Genomic DNA, 27,135 nt, shown 5'->3' with positions numbered 1-27,135 from the left:
TTGCCTAGCGTAAAGTTTCGGACGTGAAACTTCCCATTTATTCTTTACATTACTACAGAAATGTATACTATTTGTTTCAGTTTCAACGCTTAAAACTGGGTTATGTGTCTACGAGCTTAGAAAAACTTTTAAATAGCTTATTATCTCATGTTCAAACAGTAAAGTTACTTCCTGGAGAAGGTGCCAAAGTTTTGAACATAATTCAAGAGATGGTGCAATATACAGCGGCTTTAAAACTTTCTTCATATGAATCAAGAAATATTACGAACAACTTATTTCTCATAATAGACAAAGTGTTATCCACTCCTGAATCATTGAATCAACAAAAAGTAAGTTATCATTTGCTGTATTATATATATATATATATATATATATATATATATATATATATATATATATATATATATACACATATATATTTATATATATATATATATATATATATATATATATATATATATATATATATATATATATATATATATTGTTTAATTTGAGAATTGTTTGAAATATTTGCTCTTTATTATCAAACACTTTATAACTATTGAACTATAACGGTATATAATTCCAAGTCCATTGACGTTTCTGCTTTTAGACATCTCAGTAAGAGAATATTGCGTGTCACTTAGAAAATATTGCTTTTAAAAAATAATAGTTCGGCTATAGTGGAACAAAAACAATTTGGATATTATCATCTCTCTAGGTATCTTAAAAAGGCAACTATGTTGAGGTGCGACGTGCGTGTTGCATGACTACCATGCAACACGCATGGTAGTCATAAAGCCATAAAAAATGATCAAGTTGATTCAAAATGCTATCAAACCATTCTTGAAACCACGCCAAATCCCATTTTCCATAATAGTATACCAGACGACCACCATCAAATCATGGTGTGCTTGCAACATCAAAACGGAGACAGTTTTCAGAAGGAATTTCCAAGCCTGACTACCAACATTTTCTAAATGCTCTATTGAAATTATTCAACTTCTTGGCTTGTCTTCACGTTGGTAGTAGTTTGAGGCTCACATACCAAGGTCTTCATTGTATATTTGATTATTATTATTTTATCGGTATTTCTCATCCGATTGAATGTACCTCTATAGTAAAGAATGATGCCGCATTAATTCTTTTTTTAGTTATTCGAAAACATAAAATTTTCCATCCTATTACCTAATTACAGTAATATATAGCCAACTCCTTTCCGAGATATCACTCTTATAAGGTGATAACCAAAATTGAGCTTATATTTTTTTCTCTCCAGCTATTGATATTGAAAATAAAAATTAAACAAAAAAAAATATTTTTAAATAAAACAAGGCTTTAAAGTTATTATTTTATTTCCTAAAACTTCATCTTGTAAAAAAGTCAAACCTGTGCATTTTCAAGCTTGTATAATGATACAACTAGGAGATTTGAGAATCACAAAGATCTCTCCAATAAACCAATTTTGCCAATATAATTATGCTGTGCGATAAGTGACTGCAGGAAGTACTAACACAAACCAACAAAAAGACTGAGGTAAGGGTGAGCGAAAAAACCGGAAGAAAACAAACCATTAAAAACATACCAATAGAGATTTCGATGCAAATATAAGTTTTGAAGACCTAAAAATTTCAATACAAAGACTTTCTCAAACAGTCTACATTTATATTGAGGTGAAACAAACGAGAAAATACACCAACCAAGAAAAAAACAATGAACCCGTCAAGTATTGAATTGTTATTGTTGTATATCATCTTCTAGGAGATATTTACTACTAGAACATAAGCTCCTACCAAAACAACTTCACATTTTTCGACTTTTTGCGATTGAGAAGGCTATAAAAATAAAAAAAGTACTCAATCTCAAGTCACCTGGTATCTACTAGGTGTTACTGGATAGGGTAGTAAGTTCCAGATCTGTAGGATTTTCAATCCGCAGATTTGTCAGCAGGGACATTCTGAAAAGTAATGTCCTTTCTTCTTTTCCACAAAACTCCATAGTGCCCCCCGACTGCTGTGGGTCTGGAGGAAAAGATTTATGCCGTATTTTAGTGGTATAATCATTATTCGAACTTGTAAATTTTCATAGACCCTCTACAACCTTACAAAAAGTACCTTAAAAACACTTTTCCTATAGGTGTCTACTTGCAATCTCAGACCTTTCTTCTCCTCAGTATCTAGTGTCTTTTCTCTGGAATGAAAATACCTCTTTTCTCAAATTTTCTACTTAGTTCTCATCCGACCTATATCAATTTATGATTCTCTGATACGGTGGAATATATTTGATGAATCTTCAATTTCTGATAAGTTCAACCCGGCATTAGACAGGTCAAAAATAGTTACGAATTATGAGACGTGGGGTGTAGTGAACCCCAAATTCATTCGATCAGCGATGCCTTCCTGATATCAATTTTGGAAAAATTTTAGTGATTTTCTGGGACCTCTTAGTAGGTAAATCAAAATCTTTATATAAAAATATTATTTTTTGTTTCTATTACATATTCCACAAAAGTGGATTCTTTTAGAATGAAAAATGATATGCTTTTTTTTATTTCCAGAAAATTTTTCAATAAAGATAGTAAACAAATCGAAACTGCATGCTCGAGGCATGAAAACACGGAACACGCTTCACAAACATATTTAGTTTTTCTGTCACGTGAACGTGGGCATTCAGAGCATCTTCCCTGTTGATTAGGCCTTGTCTTTTTGGTAGGTGGCTCCGGATTTTCACCCAAAATTTTCCTGATATTGCCGCGTAAATCGAGAGCAATCCTGGAGTTAGATAGCCTTTGTCTCTGATGGTCTTTGATTAATTCCATACCTAATGTTTTTAAAAAAATTCTCCTGGCAGGTGGGTAATAATATTTTCAGACCTGGTTCATATGTTCTTATATTTTTAACAACATGTCCATTTTTTTCCATAAAAATTATGGATTTCTTCTTCAGTAACCTGTTCTAAGTCAGGGTAATCACTACACACGCTAACATTGTCTATTTTGTCGTCATTTTCTACATCCATAGTCTTTAGAGACTTTTCTTCGTAATCTCCCATCAAAACACGAGCTAATAACAACATAATAACCATAGTTGACAAAAATAAAGGATCTACCTGTAGAAAACAAAACAAATCTGCTCAAAAAATTTCCGAGTTTAGACAGGTGGGGTGTGAGAAAACCCAAGCAACTTTGAAACAGTCCTATTCGCACTGTGTTTATGCTTTCAACAACAACGTGTAGAGGAATACTTAGTTTGAAGGTACTGAGTCACTAGCGTTGTTTTGCTGTCAATTTTAATAGTTTTTCTGCATTCTTCAAGCGCTGGGGTTTGTCATAGCCCACCTGTCTAATACCGGGTTAAACCTATTCACAACTCCTTCCAATGCCCTCCATTCCTTACTTCTAGATATATACACATGAGAGAATGTGCTATAATTATAGCAGTAAGATTCAGATGTTGATTAATGCGAATCTTGGTCACAGTACTTTATTAGATTAAGCAGTTCCTGGAAAAAATATACTTTATGATATTTTACGATACTTTATGATACTTCATGGTACTGTTCAGTACCTTATAAAGGTAGAAGGCATTAACATGTAATAATTGCAAGTGAATGAGTTAAAATACAACCAATAGTTTCATTCAATATAGAATAAATTGAAAATTGAACATTTATCAAGTGAAGAGTTTATCAAAGACGATAAACATAACGAGATCCAACAAACGTGTTGACCAGGGTATTTATCATTAAAAATTTCACAAACCTCCTTTTGAAGTGTTGTTGTATTACCACAAACTATCATAATTAAAATTTTCATTCTTTGAATTTGAAATAATTGAATTTAACACGCGCACAAATATTATACTGACGTCTAAATACCTACTTGATTCATATCAATTGTTTATTTGGCTTTTTGACTAATATCTCATTATGTTCAAATATTTTTTCCTGATGTTTAGCAGAACAGAGAGTGTTGAGAATTGAATGGAGGTCATTCTGAACATTTAATTTAATTGTGAAGTACATTGAAAAATACACTTTAAATATTATGCGACATTATTATATTCATCCCTTTGCAACAAGATGCCACACGATCCCCTTGCTGAGGTTCTTGAGAGTGATAATATTTTCATACTGTTAATTGTCAGTTTAAGAATAAAAATAAAACATAATAATGTTAAACGTGAGTTCAATCTTATTAATATTCGATGTTTGGAAAGACCTATAAAACACCACAATCTGCTTACATAGTATGTATCTTATATTTGATCTAAAACGTTTTTTATTAAAGAACATGAGTGCTTTCCCATTAAATACTATTTGTTTGCTGTTAACCTTTAGCACCTATAAATAATAATTTATTTTTTAAGCAATTCTGGCACTTTAGTCACATTCCATTCTCCTATGAATGTGGAAGATAATAAGTCCATAAAAAATGAATGCACCTGCACACATTTTTCGTACTAGAATAAAATTCATTTTAACATTCTCTGTTCTTTCCGGGTCTCAGAAGTTTTTGCATTCGAGTTTTCTTTGGACCAGCTCTTACTACCATTCCAAGAATAACTGCAAATTATTCCTATTACTATTATACTAGAGTTCTGTAGTTTCTATCCTAAGTGAAATTTTTCTGGATTTTCTTCACTTCAGCACAATCGCTTATCTTTCTTTCAGTTATATAAAATTGTCTTGGAGTTTTTTCTTCGATTATGAAATGTTTTTAAGATAACGATATAGATTTCTTTGGATATTCGTATTTACAAAAAGTGTGCTCTTGGTGAGTTTTGGATAGTTGATTATAGTAATCTAATTGGTTTTACAAGTATTCTCGGATAATTTCGATTGACCAATTATACCATGTGAAAGGTGAGAAATTAATCAGGGTAGGTCAGTTGTTTTTATTAATTGGTCAGCGCTAAAAATTTTTTCAAATTTTTCAAAGTCAGGGAGAAGCTTTAGCGCCTTATTAAAAAAATCCACCTATGTGCGATCAAGACGCGTTTGCTGATAATTGGTCAGATTATCTGAATATTTGATCAATTTAATTTGATATTAAAAAAGAGTTGTCATTTTCGTAACATGCATGTTCTGAGATGGTTAATTATACTAGGGCAGTGAGCACATTTCATAACTATGAACCAGGCGGAGTAGGGGTAAAATTTCTTATAACTTTTTTTGATAAGAAAAATCATATACTTGTACTACTATTAAATAAATAATAGTCGAGAAAGGAGTGGAATATTTTTTAAACTACGTGTATGTCAAAGTGCATGCATGGAATTTCTGACCTTTTATGATCAATTTCTGACTTTTCAGAGGATAGGATTGGAGAATGAGGTGCTAAGTTCACGAGCTAAATATATAAAAAATATACCATATTCTGAAAAAACATGATGATTACTGAATTCAAAGAAAATTTATGCAAAGGAAATTGGGAAAAATTATCTGTTGCTACTGTCATTTTGAATTTTTTGAACCGTTCCCTTAAGAAGATAAATTACGTTAGATGGATATAAAATCATAAAAATTTGTGGACACCTCGAAAGTTTCAATTTCTTTCATTACATTGTTGTCAAAATAATTTATCAATCTGCGAAAACATTTATACAAACGATACGAAGTTAGTTTTATTGATTTTTTAAATATTATCCATTATGGCCAATATTCTTTCCAACCTGGTTCAACCAAATTTTCCAGGGATTGTAACGTAAAAACGACTTCTTCCGTTAACCAAATATTTCATTCTTAATGTAAGAGATCAGAAAGTCATTGATCATTGAGTGTATGGCACATCAACCTTCTGTTTTCCACAATATGCAAACTGCGATGTGAAAGCTTGCAGTGTTATGATAAAGAATGACTTACCTTTCCTTTTCTCTAACTCTTCTAACAACGTGCTTATTTCACGAAGAACTTTTTGTTGGATTTGGTTCAGATCTACCTAATCGATGATTCTCAATTGAGGGTAATACGTAGATCTATGATTCGGTATCCAAGTAGATAATATACATAGCCTTTGATGTAAGTAATTGAGCTTTTTAACGGAATCATGTAGCAAAGGTACTAGTTATATTAATCCTAGAGAAATTGTAACACCAAAGTTTTCCACATGACCAAGTTGTTTAATCAACACAAATACAGTTCAAGCACAAAAACAGATTTGGCCTTCATGTATGTCGACTTGGAGTGAACATCGGCCACATTTAAATATTTCATATCAGTTGATGTTCTAGGCGCTATATAATCACATTGATGCATTCTTGTCGTGTCACATATTGAGTTTAAAAATAATTGCGCAAATGTTCTCACGAGTTCTTTCTATTTCTACAAGTCTACACTTTTGAATTAACTATCCTTCTACAAACTATGATAGTCTTACTCCGATGACAAAATATTATGTAAACTTTTTTGTATTTTACAGCGGAATATCCATGATACTTAATGTTACCAGGGTCAGTAATATACACAAAAATCAAACGTTTTGTGAGACTAATTATCATATACGGGGTAGTCGTTAGGGTACTAGAACTTGTCTGAATACCACGAGGAACAATCTCTCAAATGTACAAATACCTGCTTGCTTATGTGCAACTGTGCCATGAAATCTAGCTTCACTAGAAGTGATTTCTAGATCTCTCACCTCTCCAGTACTGGAGACCGTGGCAGAGGAAACATCACTTAGAATGTTCAGAGACGGAATCACCAAAGAAAACCCGTTCCTAAACAATGACCAAACACCAAATAAGAAATGCCATACAATGACGGATCAAAAACTGCATACGAAACTGGAATTGGAGTGTACGGGCCCAGAACTAAACACTCTGAAAGCCTGGGCAGCGCACCGACATTTATCAAGCAGAAAACTATGCAATTGAATGTTTTCAGTTCAATCTAGAGAGGAACTATCGCTAATAGGAGATCATCATCCTGTCCGTTAGTCATGCAGCCATTAGAATTCTAAGCTCCAATATCATAAAGTTCAAACTTGTTTGGGATTACCTAGAAAAATTCAACGAGCTAGACAAGAAAAATAAAATTACCCTACAATGGATTCCGGGACACATCGGAGCAAAGGGAAATGAAATAACTGTTAAGCTCGCTAAAGCGGGAACAGACAAACCCTTCATGGGACCTGACCTGTGGTATCAGTAGTTTTGTTGCACAGAGGACGAAACCTCTATCCACATTCTCTCGAAGTGTGAAAGGAAATCCAGAGCATTGAGCATTATACCTGGTAGCGCTTGAAATAGAAGACGAAGATCCCGCATTCCTGCATCCTAGACTTTTTCAAAAAAGTGGGATTAATGGATCAGTTCAAACTATATACATATATAAGTGTAATAGAGTTATCGCAAAAAATTATCTATACGCAAGATAATTTATTAGAGAAACAGCTTATAGTACCTAACATTTTTGAAACAATGTAACTTTGTATGACAAATTGCAATTGAATAGTATACATTGAATGCTCTATGTTTCTATCTCTTATTGCAGGATATCAGATCAGCATTTGAAGTGATCAAGGAGCAAATAAGTATATTGGGAACTTCATTACTAGGCTCGATGTCACCCTCAGTCCGCATATCAATGAACACTATTGACATGACTATTGTCAACTTAACACATTATAGGACTAATAAATATTTTCACATTCCCAATAACTTGGATAAATTACTTACGTAAGTTAATCTTTCTTATTGATTAAAATATTTCAAAATGCTGGAAAAATATGACATAATAGAATTAGGAGAGTATCCACAGTTATTTGTATTTGTAGAAGAAATTTGGTTTCCAGAACATTATAAGAGATAATAGTGGACTAGAACTTACTCAATAGCTCATGGAAGCTATCTTACTCGATTTTCAAATCGCTATGATAGCTATATGATAGATTCGTCTTACTAAACAAAGTTATACATTTAAGGCATATTGTTATGTCAGCGATACTTGAGATATTGTTAGCTATATTTAGTACTAATGTCGCAAAGCGCTGTCAGGGTGAGTTAATCAAACATAAAAAAAGCTTTGAATAGCTGAAACCTTCTGGTAGCTATGAAAGTTTGTGCTCACATCAATAAAGATTTGTATGGTAGAAATTTTCTTTCCAGCCTTATTGCAATGGTTGCAACGTGAAAATATACCATGATAAGTGTAATGTGTCTTGGTTGATGGTTGACCATGTTCTTTGCTTTAAAACATTAGAAGTACTTTGGAATAAACTATTTATTAAACAATAAATCAATTAGATAAACTTGGTTCTCATAATCCGTCGAGCATACTGAACGAGTGTCAGCCTATAAAAGACCTCGTATAAGTTTACAGATCGCTTATAAATACTAAAATTCTATTGTACAAAAAGTTATAAACAATTATATGTATGGCAGTTAAAGTCTTATCAATATATAATGAAAACGTAATTAGATACGTTATTGGAACTTCAAGTGTCTAAGAAACACTTGTTGCAGTTGATTGACTAGGATATGGGTCCCCATTAGGATCGTGTACCATAATTCTTGATGAATACAATAATTTTTACGTTAGGTATCTAACGCTCTGTATCACCCAAACAGATGATTAATAGGTCCTAATGGTTCCTATCACGAGGTGAGTAAATTTACAGACAAAGGCTGTATCTCTGTCTGGGTTACATTCGTGCAATGTTTTTAAATTTAAATTTGAATTTTAAATTATAATACTGAATACATATAACGAAGTTATCGTCTTCAGAGATTGAAGGTAAGCTAAAATTTAATGACTTGACTTACCTGTTCATATTAAATTTTCCCACCAATAAACCCTCTCCCGCAAAAATTAGTTCCAGTGGGAAAAACTCCGTGGCGGGAATCCATATTTATATATATTTCTCATTAACTTTACATTATTAATATTTATGTCACTATTATGATTGGCAGCGTGATCGGCAATACATGATATTCCGGTCCGTCCGTATTTCAAATGAGCTATGTGCTCTTTAAACCGGACAATAACGGATCTCTTAGTCTGCCCAATATACTTTCCGTCACAATAACCACTGCTATATACTAATATATAGCCCTCTTCTCCAAATTTGGTATTTTATCATTAGGGTTGCCCAAAAATTATTTTAATGTATTGCTGGATTTATAAGCCAATTTAATACCCACTCTGCTAAAAAATTCATTCCAATCCTTTTATATTGAAATTGAATTGAATTGAAAGGTATCAGAGCAAATTTTTCATTTTGGGTTTGGAAAAAAGTGGTTTCCCATATAGATTTCTTAAACCTGTGACAAAAATTTAGTATAGAACAGGTGAGTCAAGTCAGTAAATTTTAGTTTAACTTCTGTGTCTGAAGCCGATAACTTGATTATCGAAATGCGCGACAGACAGTATAATTGTGAGTGTTGATATGGTGGTGTTATAAACAATGTATTCAGGATGAACATCGCCAACAGTTCGAGAAATTCCAACTCATGAAATTATTATGTATAAACAATATATAAGTTGAGTCCATATTTCCAAGTGTTTATCTCTAGGCTAATATTGTCGAAAAAATAGCAGCAACATTATATGTTATCCTGCAAATCTAGAATAATTAGTCCCAAATTAAGCTGATAAAAAGCTAATTGAACAATAGCCATGAGATAAAAGACAATGATAATCATTCAAAAGTTAGGAAAGGAACAATTTTTGTGAGAATCACTGCTATAGGTTAGCCATAATTGACCTGAAAGAATTATTTATTAGTCATTACAACATCAAGATAATGACGAAGACCAGAAAGGGTTTGTACCGACTTGTAATAAATCAACGCCACCTCTGGTTTAATTTATTAAACGAATTGAAGTGAATACAAGGTTAAGAAAATACTCTGGATAAAGATGTTCGTTTCTAGAAAAACTTTATGATTTCACTAGACGAATAAGAAAAATTAGACAGTTGTATACGAAGTCGATAGTGAAACAAGTGAGTTTAGAAGATAACAGTGCCGTGTTATGTTGAATAAATATTTTGAATACTATAAACGATAATATTGAGTCAAATTTAGACTTAGTGCCAATGTAAAGAAATGAGAGGATCATCTAATTTACAGTGTCGATTCTATTACCATTATTCTTTTATATTGTGGATTTCAAGCATTCTTGCAATTGAATATAATCATTGGCCCTTATCGACTACAATTGATAGATGTGAAGTGTCTATTTTTCTTATTGTTATTGTATTGTGATCATGGATAACGGAATTGCATATGCATAGTTGACAGGGTGGGAAGAAATAAATATTGATAGACGGTGAACAGGTATTTCAATCATTTGGGTGACAAATGGAAATTTGAGTATATTAAATCTGTCAAATTTTCCACACAATAGATAACTTCAGAGAGTCAATTCAATGGTTTTACGAACTAGAAAAATCAATTTTTCGGTATTACGCTTCAATTCAAATTTATTTATGTCACACGGCTCCTTTTCCTGACTGCTGATTGCTCCCTAGAGTTATCGTCGGATGATACACCAGTTATAATCACATACCATTCTAGATTTCTAGAGAAAGATAAGAAGCCTTCTTTATATGATCAGAAAACTAACTGGGTACTATTTCGAAATAAGTTAGCCGAAAAAATCTCATTAGATTGACAGTTGAAGACAAATTTCGATATAAAATAAAATTATTCAAGATGCTGCTTGGTCTGCCACCCCTAATTCCATGAATACCCAACTAAAGGAGTAACTATCTAATGTTGTCCAAGAAAAGATATCAGAAAAACGAAGATTGCGGGAAAAACAGAATAAAAAACAATAAATCGACAAAAGAGCTAAAAGAAATGCTACTGTAACTCAAAAATCACTATGCTCAAAGTTACAATACAATCCCTCTTATCCAGGATAGTCGAAATACATGGGAAAGAAGTAAAAAAGATAAAGCAGATGTAGCTTAGCTACAACAAGTGTTCTAGCCATATACGCGAGACAAAATCGATGATGAAAAAGGTGAAATAAGGCAATTTCTAGACGCAACACACCAAATGTATTTACCAAATTATAAAATCAAAGCATCTGAGGTGATATTAACAATCATGACAGAAATTGACATAGAAAGGTTTCAAATAAATGTTATAAATACATAACATTCTTGTTTTATGCAATACTTTGCATCAACTACTAGCCAAGTACCTGGATGTGATCCCGAAATAAGAGAAATATCAACATATAGCCACATCTTAGAGGACTATTAGCTTGCTCCCCATCTTGTCCAAGGTACTTGGAAAAATCTACATAAAAAGTATAATATAAAAAACAAAAGTCATACCACAACACCAATTTGGATTCCAAAATAAACATGACACAATAGAACAGGGATACCGACTAATCAACGAAATAAATAGTGATTTTGAAGCTAAAAGATATCGCACAGCAGTCTTCCTGGACATCTCACAAGTTGACAAAGTAGGGCACAAAGGATTATTATTACAAACTGAAAAAATACCTACCTTATCCTCAGTACGAATTATTAAAATCTTGCCTTACCAATAGATCTTTCCTTATAAAATACAATAACACCCTCACTGATCTCTATCCAATCTCATCTGAAGTTCCTCCAGGGATCCCACATCTGCTTCAAGGAACTTGCAGCTAAATCTAAACAAGATCCAGATATGGCCAATTAATCCAAGTCCGGCTATATTACTTTTACACTTCGAAAGGAAACATGTTCCCCTGATACAAATAATGAAGCAGAACTCCCACAAGCTAACAGCGTTAAATACTTAGGACTTCACTTAGACCGATGCTGACTTGACAGAAACAAATATTCACTAAGCGGAAGCAGTTAGGACTAAAAATCAAATGTATTGGCTCATAGGCAGAAAGTCCCAACTATCAACTGAAAACAAAGACTTACTGTATAAAAGCATCCTAAATCTAGTATTGATTTACGGAATTTAGCTCTGGGGGACAGTTAGCAATTCTAACATAGAGATCTTGCAAAGATTACAGAACAAGGTGTCGCGCATCATTGTCAACGCTTCCAGATCTGTGCCCAATAGTGTTATAGTGCGAGACATCCAAATTAAAGTAGTTAAAGAAGTGATTAAACGATTCAGTGACAAATACATTTAAAGAGTGTCAATACATCCAAACGAATTAGCAAACGATTATTTAATCGGAGTAGTGAAGGGCGGCGTCTTAAAAGAATTAAACCGTCTGATCCAACAAATAGACTCATGTAGTTATAAGTAATTTCTATTAACCCTACAAAATATATTGTATAAGTATATCGAATAGTACACTGATAATATCTCTACCCGTGTCATTGTATATAATAAATGGAGTTAAAGAAAATTTTTTTTCTCGACTAATTTTAGAAGGCAAATAATTATCCGAATCAGTTTTTGGTGATATTTTCTACGTTTTCTTCTTCGTTTTTCTTGAGTAGTGGCTAGAAATTGCTATTTGATGTCGTGTAGTTTAGATCCTTTCATTTTGTTCCCATTCATTGAAGCAAATTTGAAGCATATCGTATCTTATCTTTTCTAGTTTCGCGAGAATTCGTATTCTCTTTATTTGGGGAACAGAACGAATAAGAATAGAACAGATTTCTTGCTTATATTTGAATGATTGAAATCAAATATTATGTTCTATCTAATCGCCCAGGTAACCCATTTTTCCAGTAAATAAGTTATAACTGGAACTTTTTTAATAGATTATTGATATTAATTTGAATTATCATGTACGTTACAGGAATAACTTAGTGCAAAGTTTTCACATATTTTCCACTTTTTTCTTTGTTTTCAATTTTTGTTCAATTAAAAAGCTGGTAACGTCTTGTTTAATGTTAATTATTAATCTCAGCATAGTATTGTTTATATTTATCAACATTATTTAGTAGAGGAAATGAGGCTAGATTGTTTTCAATAGAAAGCGAATATTCACAGGTACAAGGATTTCGACTTCAGTTAATTCTAAATTTAGCCCTAGGAGTTTAATTAAATTAAGAGATAGTTGATATTAATAGAATTTATTTGTAAATTTCTCTTCTTGTATACACAAGCATGCCTTAACTAGTAAATAGTTTTCTCCCAAAATAATAAAATTTCAACAGTATCTAAGAAGTACATTAAGGCTATTCTAAAAACTCTATTCCAATGGATACTCTATTATCCTATGAAATTTTCAGAAAATGGTTGGGAGTCCAAATTTCAGCAACGAACATACTTTCAAACGACGCTACCATAAGATTTGCTGCAGGAGTCGTTTTCAGAAACATTTCAAGCTACATGCCACCTCGCCTTTTCCTTAGAGATAGGTAAGTAAGTCATTAATTTATCCGGATCCGCAGCAAAAGAACTAGATATTAGTCAAATACGTCGTATTATTGATGATATCAGATCACCATTTCCAAATGTCTGGACACCAACAAAATATTCGAATTCCTAGAAGTGACTAGATTTCTACTTTTGAAGGTTTATGTTTTTGAATGTAAACAGAATTGACATGAATATTTTGAGATTCTTATATTTCATTTAGAGAAAATCAAATAATTTTGGATTTATTTTCCTTAATAATCTCATTTTTCTCAAATGAAATAAATATCAACCTGAATATTCAATACTTTCCATTGAAGTTGATATGTTTGGAAACCAGACAATAATTATCTACATAAAAATAATACGTCTGTAGATATTAGTTAGTGAATTCAAACGGAAATTTGAAATTTAATGAAATAAAGGAAACGTATGTATTATTATTTTCTATTCAAATTTAACCTTTAAATAATCGCCGCGGATGTGTGCTGCTATAAGTTTGCTTCAGAAACGTCATATATTAGACAGTATTAATTGTGTCATGATCTTGTACCGGAAAAAAAATTGGGTAACCCTGCGATTCCAGGGTGACCATATATATGTGAGACTATGAAGAGCGTGTCAACATTATTCGTTTCGCAGTTAGAGATAAATAATATTGACGAAAATGTAAGTTTGCTCATAAAAGAAAGGAAATACGAAATGAGAATACTTAAAATGGCTTAATGCAATATTGCAATATTTGCACCATTATGATAGTTGTGGTGAATTTATAAACACTGTCTCTTACTTTCTAAATCACACACTTTACACTGCACTTAGCTAACTTATAATAATTAACTTGTCACTCACTTGTCACACATTTTGCACTCAGCAAAATTGTTTATGTATCCCAAAAGAAATTATCAAGATTTTTAAAAAATAAACAAACAAAAAAATGAAAGAATAGATTTTCCTACAAAGTAGTCCAAAATAAACAATGTAAACAAACATCAAACGAACTCCGTGGTTTATAAAAAGTATATCAAACGTGCGTCGCTTTCGCCGAATTTAGGATTCCATTATATCCGGACAGGGCCGGCTCCAGGACCCATATCATAAACTTGTTCGTAAAAATATTTTCTTATAATATTTGTACATTTAGAATTTGCTGCAGCTCATTAAAAACTTGATTCTTCTACTATAGGAGGGTTGCTTCTTATGTGAGTTCTGAGATAGACATATTTGCACCTATTATTAATAATAGGTGTAAATAGAATTACTATATTTTCTAATTACTGAGAATGCCTCTTATATCACCTAAAAATTCAATTCATATGATGCCATCAACGGCTAGAGATCTACTTGACTAATGGTTCACAGTTGGAAGTCAAGATGTCTCCAGACGACATCTACTGACTCCGAACGAGAAATTGTTACACTACTCCAACGCAACAACGTCGCAACTAGTCAGTGATTACGAATTACGACCCTCTACTTGTAAGTGCGAGCTATTAGGGATGCCAATTTCGGCAAATTGTCGATGACATCGCGTTCTTCGGAGGGGATGTAATTCAATATTCTTCGTGGTATTATCTAGGAAAGTAGTTGTTTTGTCCTTTGAGGAACGGCAAGCCAATATTTCGGATCATAAAATTCGAAATAATGGGTGTAAATAGATATTATGTTTTTCAATTACTGGGTATGCCTCATAAGATTAATATTTTCAATTTGCCCGCATCGACTCGTACAATGTGCTTCTGCATGCAAATTTTTTCAATATGAATGTGTCTATATTAATATTCTGTGATTATACACTATTCTAGTTCAAATATTTGAAATATTTATGATATATAAATTTCTTAATCTTCTATGACAATTCAAAGCTAGTTACATATGGATATTATCTCATTTCTGATGAGAGATAATAAGAATGAATAGTTCAAATAGTCATATTTATTATTAAAAAAATATATTATAAAATGTGGAAGTTAAGGTCACATGATCCGAATCAAAGTTGTTAAAGTTGCGTAAGAATTATCATTTTCATGTTACAGAGATGGTTCAGAGATAGAATACGAAATATACTCCCACATCGTAACGATATTTCCATTACCAGAATTATTTGATATGTATCCCATAGCAATAGATTTTAAACATCAACCGAATCAAAAACCAAACAAGAGCGCTGATGAAACTTGGGGTGTAAAATGCGGTTATGCTGATATGTCAACATTCACCTATTCTTGGAATATCTACAGCTGCTACAAAGAAGCCTTAAATGAAATGAGAACCAGATGCATTTGTCCAAAACATGGAATATTCGCTTTATTATTAACACTCACTCCAAAGGTAATATTTTATTTATACTTAATAGCGAATGAGACGTAACACCACAGACCTAATATTAGTTTTATTAGGTCTGTGCATAATTTTGAGGGGAATATCAAATAATATAAAATGGTATAGGATGTACCAAATCCCTGAAAACTGACCCGGCATTGTCATTATCAGATGTATTGGGTTATGAGAGATTTCGAATCAAAATCTGCTGATTGTTGAATCCGAAATGCGTTCCATTACTTTGTCCTTTTCATGAAAGATGAATATTTAATCTATAAACACTTATTTTTTCTACAGAAAACTATACTCTTCTAACGACAATATGATACAAACACACGCACACACATGTTCTCACATTTATTATTAAAAAAACTTTTAAGCACAATTGCGCACGTTCAGAAATACTTCTCAAAAGGAAACATAAAACACTTCCCTTCAACAAGAGCGGCGCGCCACACCCTCTAGACTCATCCATCTCGAATACATTGTTGTCGAGTAATAATGGTGTAGTCGGTGTACGAGCCGAGTTCGACCCTCACCATCAACACTTTTATTATATAAAAAATACGCTGCACCACTGTGACGTCACTACTTCTTGTGATTGTCTCCAGAAGCTTCACCACTTCTTCATCATAGGATGAGACCATAAACTGGATGACTACTGTCCATCTGCTCTAGAACTCTCATTGACCAAACTACTCTCATTTTTTTTGTTTAAATAACTTTCTTTTTTCCAATTAAGCTGGAATCGAATGTAATACAACTAGAAGATGTTACCATTATGAGAAGATTTAGTCAAGAAAAATATGAAGCGCAACAGTATTCTTAGGAAGAAAAAACTTTTGATGCAGTTTGGAAAGTGATTGTTTTTTTGTTTGTCTAAAATTTTGATTCGTTTGAACAGACTGAGTATTTACTGGACAGCTGTCTTGCTCTGTATTTCAAAATACTTCGAAATATCCTTCTATTTTGAATTCATGAGCATGGGTAAGAAGTGTTGGGGAGAATTGAAGCCACCTTCCAAATTATTTTAAAAATGTTCATATCAATATTTATTCATAAATTTAATAATAATATGGGAAAGAGTAATATTATCAAATCACGATCACAATGGTAACTGGACCATCGTGTATTCTACCATTCTAAGATATAATTCTGTCTCCCTAATGCATTGAAAAAATTGATCTAAAGAGAGAATGAACAACAGTAAATTTCTCTATGATGATGGAAACCAGAACAATCAGAATATGCTGAAATTTCGCAACTAGCATATGGATACAATGAGAAATTTGGATTTTCTTCAATATTCTCACATATTTTACATTATTTTGCATAAATACATCATTAAATTTCACTCTCCGAAGTTGAAGACTCCTTATAAACCAAATTTTAACTTTGCGTTTTGCGCGTATGGTATAGATTTTATCGGCATTGAATGTTTTGAGAGGTGTGGAAATCCAATATGTGAGACTCGCGCCTCGCTCAGTGAGAGGATTCTTGGATGAGTCAAATTAGTGGAGACAATAACAGCTAAGTAATTTTTGATTTTTTAGAACTACTGCCATCGCAATATTTGGTCCACTATATTACGCAAAGTCGTTATATATAAAATATGAGTGCGTAATTATATTGTGGCTTCCATTCTCCACGTAATCCGATTTCCTACACTAATCCTGGAATAATAATAATGATGGGAGTTTATTTTGAAAATAATGAAAGAGGGAACAGAGACGCATACTTACTCGCGCTTATGAATGAGTTTCTATTAGTATACATGAAAAGCGTAACTCGTCTTGACAATAAAAAAATCACATGGCTAGCTCTTAGAAGTTGAAAATGCTTCCTCCCTTCCAATACAACGTAGTAGGCTTAGTATGGTGTTTACTCACGGCTATAATAATTCATTATAATTCTATTATGATGTGTAGTCTAGAATTAGATTATACAAATTATGAATATTTCCAGTTAAACTCAGATAAATATAACTTGGGGTAATGGTTTGGAAATAAAATGTATCATTGTCTAGAAATCGTTGGACAGCATTTTCAGCATTCACTCTAATTGTACGGCGGATTGTTGAAACTAATTCAAAATTCAGTTTCAATCTTGAAAACATATTTCTTAATCACAATGAAATTTTTCTTTGGTTCATATATTATACTTGATAGCAAAAACGCTTTGAAAAAGGACAATTTACAAGAAAAACCAATACAGTTGAGGCTTTTTGAAAGACCTTGCAACTTTTCATTTTAATACGCTTAATACGCTTATGTATATTTCGAGTGTACAATCTATAAAGCGCTACCTACATATTAACAAGAAGCAATCAAAACTTCATTTTAGTCAGTAAATTTGGTTTGGAATTTGTAAAATTTCCACCGTAATATTTACCTCACAATCTTGATGAGTAGAAATCTATTTGAAGTACACGACGGTCTTAGTTGGATCACATAAAGAAATATATAGTGAAATACGAGCTTACAAGGTATATTCTAATTAAGGATTGAAGAAAGTTATAGATATCGTTTATTATAAGAAGTTCAGGCACACATCTTCCTCAATAAAACAATAATCTTTCTACCGCTGAATTTCAAGTCACATTTCTTTTATAATCTCCATTAATTTCCAGTAGGATGTAATTAACTTAATCCTGTCCGATATACATGATACAAGTTTTAGGAGAAACCAACTCACTTACATGTACCGTGGCGAGAAGTTTTGTATCGAAGAGAAATTTAAAGTGTATTGGGTAGCGAAGCGATCAGATCTGGAATACCTAGATTTTAGTGGAGCTATGCAGCCTCTAGAGATTCAACGCGCGTGATTTAGTTTACTTTTCGTTTTGTATATAATTTCGTGTATATTGTTTTGTTTGATATTCATGTGTGTATAGTAAGTTTAAGAAGATATCGAATTTTTATTAGTGGATACCCCCACGCAATCCTCGACCCTAAGAATAGCGCCCATAGAAGTTTATAGTTGCTTTCCGGCGCACTGCTGTTAACTATGATTTCTAGGTTCAATATCGTATAAAAGCATTTATGAAGCTCTATACGAGCATCTGTGGTCAACTTGTGAGCAACCACCACACCACCACCGAAGGTGGCGTCACGAGTGAGAAGTAAAGAATTTGCAATCGTCCCCTTAATTTGAGACTGATAATTTGAGGAAATCAACAAATTCGCGTCTTTGTTTCGTTTCAAATTGAAAACTCAGTCATGAAAATACAGAAGCTTTTCATTCTTCCATTCGTTGTAGTCGATTGCGACTTTGGTTTGTCTACTATTGTTTTATGTATGACATTCTCATTGTTATCTGCTGGAAAACGGAAATCCAATCGCACGCGCTTAACAAAAAAAATGAGTGTGAAGCAAAGATTAGTCCGACTTCGACAAAGCCATGACAATTTTAATCTGCCAACAGAAATTAACATTGTATGTAGATTATATAATTTCCAAGTTTTCGCAGGACATCCATAACTATGAGAAATTTTGAGTTTGTAACACATTACATCGTACAACATGTGTCGCTGCTAATATCGATTAACTCTGCTCATTTCAAATTGTAGCAATACTGAAAAGTGCCAACTGCATGCGGCTACTTCCAGAATCTCTTTCATTCTCGGGATTATGCTAGTAGCCAAATACTCGGCCTTGATGGAACCCGTTGTCAACGTATTCCAATCTATAGCTTTGGACGTGATCAAAGACTCGAAACACATTAAAAGGATTTTACTTTTAATTAAAAACCATCGTGAAAATTTGGAAAAAGTGACAGACGAAATTATAAAGGAAGCTGCAGTTGCAGAGAAAGTCGGACTGGATTATCAGCTCCCTAAATAGAGATATATGTAATCTTCATCATTCGCATTATCTAAGTTACACCCGGCGCAGATGCAAATCATGATAACTGAAATTCTGAAACAAACTTGTGAATATATTGCCCAGTTTTATGATTTACCGAACATAAAGAATGAAATCGAACTTTGGCAGCAATTTTGGTACGATAGACTTAATGTTACAAATATAACAGTTGTTTATGTCATAAAGAAACAAATTCCTTGTACACAGAGCTATAATAAATAAAAACCTAAATAATTTTAATGATGGAGTGGTTGAAAGTTTTGTAAAAAAACCCCGCAGATTATGTTTTAATATAATATTATTTTTCTTAAAATAAATCATTACTGTGTTAGAAAGTTTGATTTAATTATTATGCTATCGAGGGCTTGTGAAGTTTTATACATTGATATTGATATTAGAACCGTTCCAATTACAATCGTCATCGAGACAAAGACTTCATGTTCTCGACTGTACCAGGCGATCTTTTTTTTTACCTCCACAATATTGCCCCATTGCCCCCTCCCCATAGTCATAAGCTGGCGACGCCCTTGCAAGTATAGTTAAATAATCGTTATATATCAGTCGATTAATTTATAAAATAGAATCCATACGAACAATCAAGTCTAAATATACTAAAATTTCATCAACTAATATGTCTTATTTCTTATTTTTAGTCTAAAACTGAAGAATCACTACCAACCGTCTTGATATTAGTTATAGGATGTGCTCTTGGAATTGTCTTCACTTTCATTGCTATAATATGTCTGGCTGTTTCAAGTTTTCTCAAACAAAAATCCAGTATCACCATCTTGAAATTGCAATGCTCCATATCTGTATTTATATTTGAAGTAGTATTCACCGCAGCTATTCTACTAGAACCAACACAGGTATTTGTAAATTTAAAATATTGAAATAGATTTAGAATTATGAATGTTATTATTTAGAAATTCAATAATAGCTTATGTGTAGTATTTTGTCATTGGAAATATACCACTGCAATTTATATCCACATTTTTTTTAATGCAACTGGTCACTTGTTTTACTAAATAGAGATATGTAATCTTTCACGTCATTTCAGAAATACTTTTTGTTGATTCTTGCTGGATTGGAAGCGAGTATGCTCCTAGGATTATCTAGCCATTTAAGTAAATTATTGATGATTTTTACCGAACTTATAGAATTGCCCAAATCTATGACATCAAAGCAAACTGTTATTGGAATTATTTCAGGTAATAAATTTGATAATTTTCTAGTATATTTATTAGATTGCGAATAAAATCAATACTATAACTCTTTTATCATATACCTATAAAATGGAAACAAAATGTTCCTTTGTAATATATAGAGTGATGACATAAGAGTTTTTCTATACATCGGTAGAAAGTTGCGGGTTATTTTCATGATTCAAAGTGTTATAACACAAATTTCATTTATTCTTTATCATGAAAATAGATCATAACAATAATGAAATTGCAGATAATAAACGCAGTGTAACTTGGAAAGTCTATTTTTCAATCTTGAATTTATGAGCTCTAGAGAAAAATGTCTGAACGAAGTCACACATATCCTTAATAAACCACATCTACACTGTATATTGATTGACTACCCTGGAAATAGAACTATTAATTCTAACACACGAGAGATAACAGAAGTATATCTATCAGATTCCATTAATTTCGAGGCGGACAATGATTTAGAGTGAAGTTAATTTCCGTTTTTCATTATTGCAGGAGTTCCAGTAATTACAGTGTTTGCTAGTCATTTATCCTACAAAACTATGGATGTTAAATTGGAATCATGGTGGATTCTTCAAGGAACATTATCCTTTAATATATTTATTTGTGTAACTTTGATGATGGCCCTCCTTTTTGCATTCATATACACGATTGTAATGAAAAAACTAGATAATCTTATGAAAATCAATGAGAAGTATGCCAAACCGCTACTTAGAAGGTAAGTAAGGGGATGATCACAGAAATAACTGGCCTGACTTAGAGATGGCAGTAGTTGCTTGAAAAACCTAACCACTGTATTAGAAAATACACTTTCTATACAGCATATGTTTCAAGTTTGAAGACGCCACGTTGTTTATTACTTGTTTGATAGCCATCAATAGTAAATGTTTTCAGTGAATTTGTAAACATGGAAAAAGGTGGTTATTGTGGTAGAATACTTCTATTTGAAACGCCTTATCGTAACTAAAATGAAAGCTGAACTGGATTCTACTCTGCATGAGACTGTCCCTTCGTTATCAACAGTAAAATATTGGGTACCAGAGTTTAAATGAGGCCGTACGACCTCGACGCAGTGGTCGACCAAATGAGGTGACGATTCCAGAAATGTTGAAGAAAATCCACAAAGCGGTACTGGATGATTGTCGACTGAAAGTGCGCGAACTAGAAAACATAGTAGGCTTTCCAAAAAGTGCTGTACATAGCATATTAACTGAAAATTTGGACACGAGAAAGCCGTGCGCAAGATGGGTACCGCGTTTGCTCACAATAGAAGAAAACATAGTCATGAAGATGTTTCCATCGAAATGTTCACAGAAACTGAAAAGGAAGAACCGGCTCCAAAGAAGGCAAATACCATTCCATCTTCATACAAGGTCATGGCTTGATTTTTAGAAACCGTCCGGGAAAAGTTTCATTGAATATCTTGAAAAAGCAAAATTATCAAGTATTATGCGAACTTATTGCAACGAAGAAGCGAAGAAATCAAGCACAAATAACCAGCTCACACATCTGTTATTGTAACGGTCAAAACTAATGAATTGAAGTTTGAATTACTACCTCATGCACCCTATTCACTAAATTTAGCCCCCTCGGATTATTTTCTGCTCCCAGACTTGGAAAAATAGCTCGGTGGTCAAAGATATTCAAATAATGGAGAGGTGATGTCGACTGTTAATGGCTAATATGAGGAGCTTGACGATTCTTATTATAAAAAGTGTATCTATTGAACTTATTGAACATCGCTAAGAAAAGTTATGGAGCTAAAGAGAAATTTTTGTATTTTCTGTGTTGGTCCAGGTATTTCTGGGACCATGTTTGTACACATGGGATTATTATTTTCATGACTACGAAGAAACAACGAGAATATGTAACATATAACTGTTGGAAATTGATAGACAGCATGCCAAAAATTGGTTGAAACATATTTTAATCTCTGAATTTATTTGTTGGTCTTAAGCAATTGTTATCTGCATAAAATATCCGCAAAGATTTGTTAGATTTCTCAAAAAATCTAACAAACCCATGAAATATTTGTTATCTTCTAAAATATAGTTGAAAGTGTACCTGAATATTCGTATGTAGACATACTAATGTTCTCACGAGAAAGGCTCCATAAGAAGTAGGACGATCGCTATAAGGTTTTAACAGCTATTGCGTCGGTAATGTGACGAAATATCATTTTCGTAAATATGCCACCAGGGCGACGCTACTTTCGCTAATGTCCGGAAATTGGCATCTATTTGGTTAGTATTGTTCGGTAGTATTTGTAAGTTTCCAAATTTGTAAAATATTGGAATGTTGTGACGATCATAAAAAAATGGAAAATCGTTGAGTAGTTAATGGATACACAAGTAGCAGTGCAAGTGATCGTCATAACCATAGTAATTTGGGTACGAGATATACGAGTATGTACATCATTCTCCACCGTATCACAGATAACCTGAAGTTTTTTATTTGTAATAAACTATCAATTAAAATATTTCAATTGAGTGGGAGAATGATTCATATAAGCAGATATTTATTTTTTTTATTAATCAGGTTAATAAATACTAGACATGTATTTTTTTTCAAAAAGATATTTCTTCAAATTATCACAAACTGAGCCAGTGGATTTTTATGTTAATCTACAAGTCGGTGTTGTCTTGACTACTATGATCTTCAAATAATATATATTGTTGCTCTTCAAATTCCAATAAGTAAATCATTAGATGCTAGGTTCAATGAATTATCAATGAAAATAGATGATAATAGTATTGCACTTGTATCTGCAATCAACATATTATATGTTGATTTATACTCAAAGTATTGATGAATTCTTCATTAAATTAATTGTAACAATCACCCTCTTTCATTAAGATATAACAAATATTGAATTATTTACTTTAGAGGAGTTACAATCTTTAAAAAACGAACTACTTTACATTTACTCCAGAAATGCCTTTCTATCAAAGATATACGAATCATGTACCTTCGGGATTTCTAATTTCGCCTAACTTCTAATTTCATAACTGCAAAAAATGCATAAAGACAGAAGATTTTGTGCAGGAAACATCTAAAGTTGTATTATTAGGAATAGTTCATCTTATTAAAGTTCAAGATCGATTGATCGAATCAACCAGTGTCCTGTTAACCGAAGAACCAATTATTATTGAAGACGTCCTTTACATAAATAAAACTATTCAAGGAATGTCCGTTCCAGAAGCCTTACCCGTGAAACTCACACCAGACCATAAAACAAGATAGAAAAGTTGAATATAGCAGAAACTGACGGTCAATTCCAACCAATAAACCCATTGGAAAATCTACCCCAAATTTCTGTAGGACTTATGGCTGCTTCTATTATTTTATTAATTATTTGTTTTGGTAATTGCGTCAGTATCTCACCAATAGAGGAAGAGCCAGTGACCACTTTTAGGTGTTCAATTCAAAAGTCATGGAACTTAATGGAAGTTAATCCTTTATATCTACTTAAAATGAAAACCCACTTTTGGCAGCCCTGTGTTGCCGGAGTAGACTGCCCTGAAATTTGAAGGAGGTAAGAAATAAGATTTATTTTAGTTTCCGTCATAAAATTTCAGGAAATTAGTCACGACATTATTTTGTCTTTATGAAATTTTTGCCAGAACATTTACATCTCTTCTAGTTGTTGATAGAACGCTAGAAATATTTATAAAAAAATTCATTTTTGTCATTTCATCAGTTTTCAAATTTCAACACAATAAATAAAATAAACGAACAATTAATAATATACAATGCAAGATCGAAATTACATCACCATCAGTCTGCCACAGCAAAAAACGTGTCCGTGCGAGTGCAAGTAAGAGAGTAATATGGAAACCTGTGGGTAAGAGTGATAACACTTATTGGGCATATGTGGACTTCATTAGATGTAGATTCAAAATGCAACGTAATGGAACAGATTTTTCTAATCTTGTTGAAACATCACTTTTGAAAGTTCTACAACCTCAGCTCTTGAGACTTATTACATTTTCGTAATTCTTATTTTACGTTTGCCCATATTAATTCTATAGTATTAAATTTGCAATAGCAAGGAAGTAGTCTGAGAAGAGTATGACCCTGTTCTTTGCTCAGCTTTTCAATATAATAAATTTTCTCTAACTTTATACCTCTAATAACAGTGAGCAATTTTTAGTTTGTTGGGTCATTTTTACGATCGCTGACAGGAATAGGTATATTTTTTTTAGTTATAAATGCTAAAATTTGAGCTTGTTATATATTAGATCTTTAATAATAGTAAGCAATTCTTTGTTTTTTGAGTGGCCGCGAGTGGTAGGATGCGATGTCCATAACGATTACTGATTGTGCTGGAATGTTAGGTAAAGGATGTTCATTAAACCATTTTCAGTTTTGCTGTCATATCTTCATTATAATTAGGTGCACAGTTTTTAATTTTTTAGCAGATATTAATATTGCATTAGGCAAGCAAGAGTCTTTGCTTTCAGTGTGTACTATTATAATGCGTTCCCTTTGGAACATGGCCCATTCAAACAGCAATTTTTACTATTGTCAACTCAACATCATGACTGTCAAACCATGTTTCATCTAGATAAATTATGAGTCTATTAAAACTTCGGTAGTTTTTTATCTGACACAAATAATCTTTCGGTTATTGCCATCCGTTTATTCAGTTTTTTTTTGTTTGAAACCACGTACTGATACATGTTTCTAATGTCGCAACCCTGTTCTCCTTAAATAAACAATAAATTGTCCTACGTATAAAATCTTGAGTAGCTTGGTCAATTGATTTTAGTTTTTCTTCACATATTTTTCGGTTCTGGGAATGATCCACAGCAACCCCTTTCGTGACTACTCGATAAATGGAAAAATAATTTACTCTAGTTAATTCAGCAATTCTTATTTTGATTGTATTATCAGATTGCATAAATATTTTCCTTTTTTAAACATTCGAATATATTTGAAATAACTTGCTGTGTTTGTATATCTAAATCTTTATTATTAAATTCATATCTGCCTTTATTCTCACTACACTTTGTAATTTCATTGTCTTCATGCGCCCATTGTCCAAAGAACGCCATATTTCAATTTATTTAAAGAAATTTATGAATTCAATACATCTCACCAAACGACCTACCCCACTTCTTATCGCAGACTGTCTAGCAGGAATATTTCGAAGAAATTGTGTATATTCGCCTTCCGACTGCTTCAACCAATAGAAATGAATTTTGACACACATTTATCAACTGGCAAACTGTTGGTGATGGAATTTCATTCTGGCAATGTATATTATTAATTGTTTATTCATTTTATTTATTCTGTTGCCATTTGAAGACTGATGAAATGACAAAAATCGATTTTTTTTATAAATATCTATAGCATTTTGTCAACAATTAGGAGAGATGTAAATGCTCTGGCCAAAATTTCATGAAGACAAAATACTGTCCAAAGTAACTTCCTAAAATTTTTTGACTGACACGTTAAATAAAATGAATCTTATTTCTTACCCTCCTTAAAATATTATGGTAGTCTACCTCGGCCACACAGGGCTGCCAGAAGTGGCTTTTTATATTCAGTAAGGATAGAGGATTTACTGTAGAAAGTTTTGTGACTTTTGAAATGATCACCTGAAATTTGTCACTGGCTCTTGGTCTACAATGAAGGAAAGAATAATTCCAGAATTATTTTTTGGACCCAAACTACAGCGATCCCATTGCAAGAAATTTCGAAGACTTTAAGAAGAAGTCAGAACCAAAGTTTGGGGAAGAAATGTAACCATAAGGAGCTAGAAGACGGTATCCAACCTACATGCTTAACTAAACATAATACTAAAAATTTACTCAGCACATGTTCTTTATGACTTTATAACAAGATCTTTATTATAATGGTTGTTGTAATAAAATTTAATTGAAATCCTACTTTGTCTGTAAAAAGTGTTTAATTCTCAAAAACTTTTCTTTAAAAGTGATAAAGTGATTATATTGATATTCTATAAATTAAATTAACTTACTATTATTAACCTTTTGAAATTATAATCAAAAAGCCAATAAATAATTTTTCAAAATATATTCGAATATTCTTCTATTTAATATTACACTTTTTATTGTACCACGGTTGATTTTTTGTTACTTTTCCTTAAATTATAATAAAAACAACGATGATAATTATTATTTAAAAAATTGATTGAAGAACTTTGAACTTTTTATTGATTAACTTATAAATACTATCACTGCATTCCGCTCTAGAAATTTAAAAAACATGACACTATCAACACTGATGCGCTCTAGTGAGACAACTAGGAAAATGATGTATCCTTGAATTCTCGAACGCATTTGCAATATATTGCGACCGTCCTTCTCATTATCTAGCTTCCGTGGTTCAAACAATCTATTTTAAAAGAACTATTGAATGTTTTTGCATTAGATACTGGGCAACATTTGCTTATTGATATAAAGATCAGATCCTCTGATTCTGAATTAGAAATATTCACCATGATTGA

General features: G+C 32.4%; 1 protein-coding gene across 1 annotated transcript in view; it reads left to right on the top strand.

The window, feature by feature from the left end:
- The window catches only part of LOC130453163 (uncharacterized), a 101,356-nt gene that overhangs the window by 61,536 nt on the left and 12,685 nt on the right, over positions 1-27,135 (top strand). The window contains exons 7-13 of the mRNA XM_056792771.1: positions 81-329; positions 7,474-7,658; positions 13,135-13,263; positions 15,298-15,592; positions 20,100-20,312; positions 20,504-20,654; positions 21,156-21,378. Coding sequence (XP_056648749.1) covers positions 81-329; positions 7,474-7,658; positions 13,135-13,263; positions 15,298-15,592; positions 20,100-20,312; positions 20,504-20,654; positions 21,156-21,378 — 1,445 coding nt within the window. The remainder of the gene's footprint in view (positions 1-80; positions 330-7,473; positions 7,659-13,134; positions 13,264-15,297; positions 15,593-20,099; positions 20,313-20,503; positions 20,655-21,155; positions 21,379-27,135) is intronic.

The sequence above is a fragment of the Diorhabda sublineata genome, chromosome 2 (assembly GCF_026230105.1).
Source record: "Diorhabda sublineata isolate icDioSubl1.1 chromosome 2, icDioSubl1.1, whole genome shotgun sequence".
In the NCBI taxonomy this organism is placed as follows: Eukaryota; Metazoa; Arthropoda; class Insecta; order Coleoptera; family Chrysomelidae; genus Diorhabda; species Diorhabda sublineata.
The sequence above is the reverse complement of the archived record's forward strand: the minus strand, read 5'-3'. Positions and strand labels throughout refer to the sequence as shown.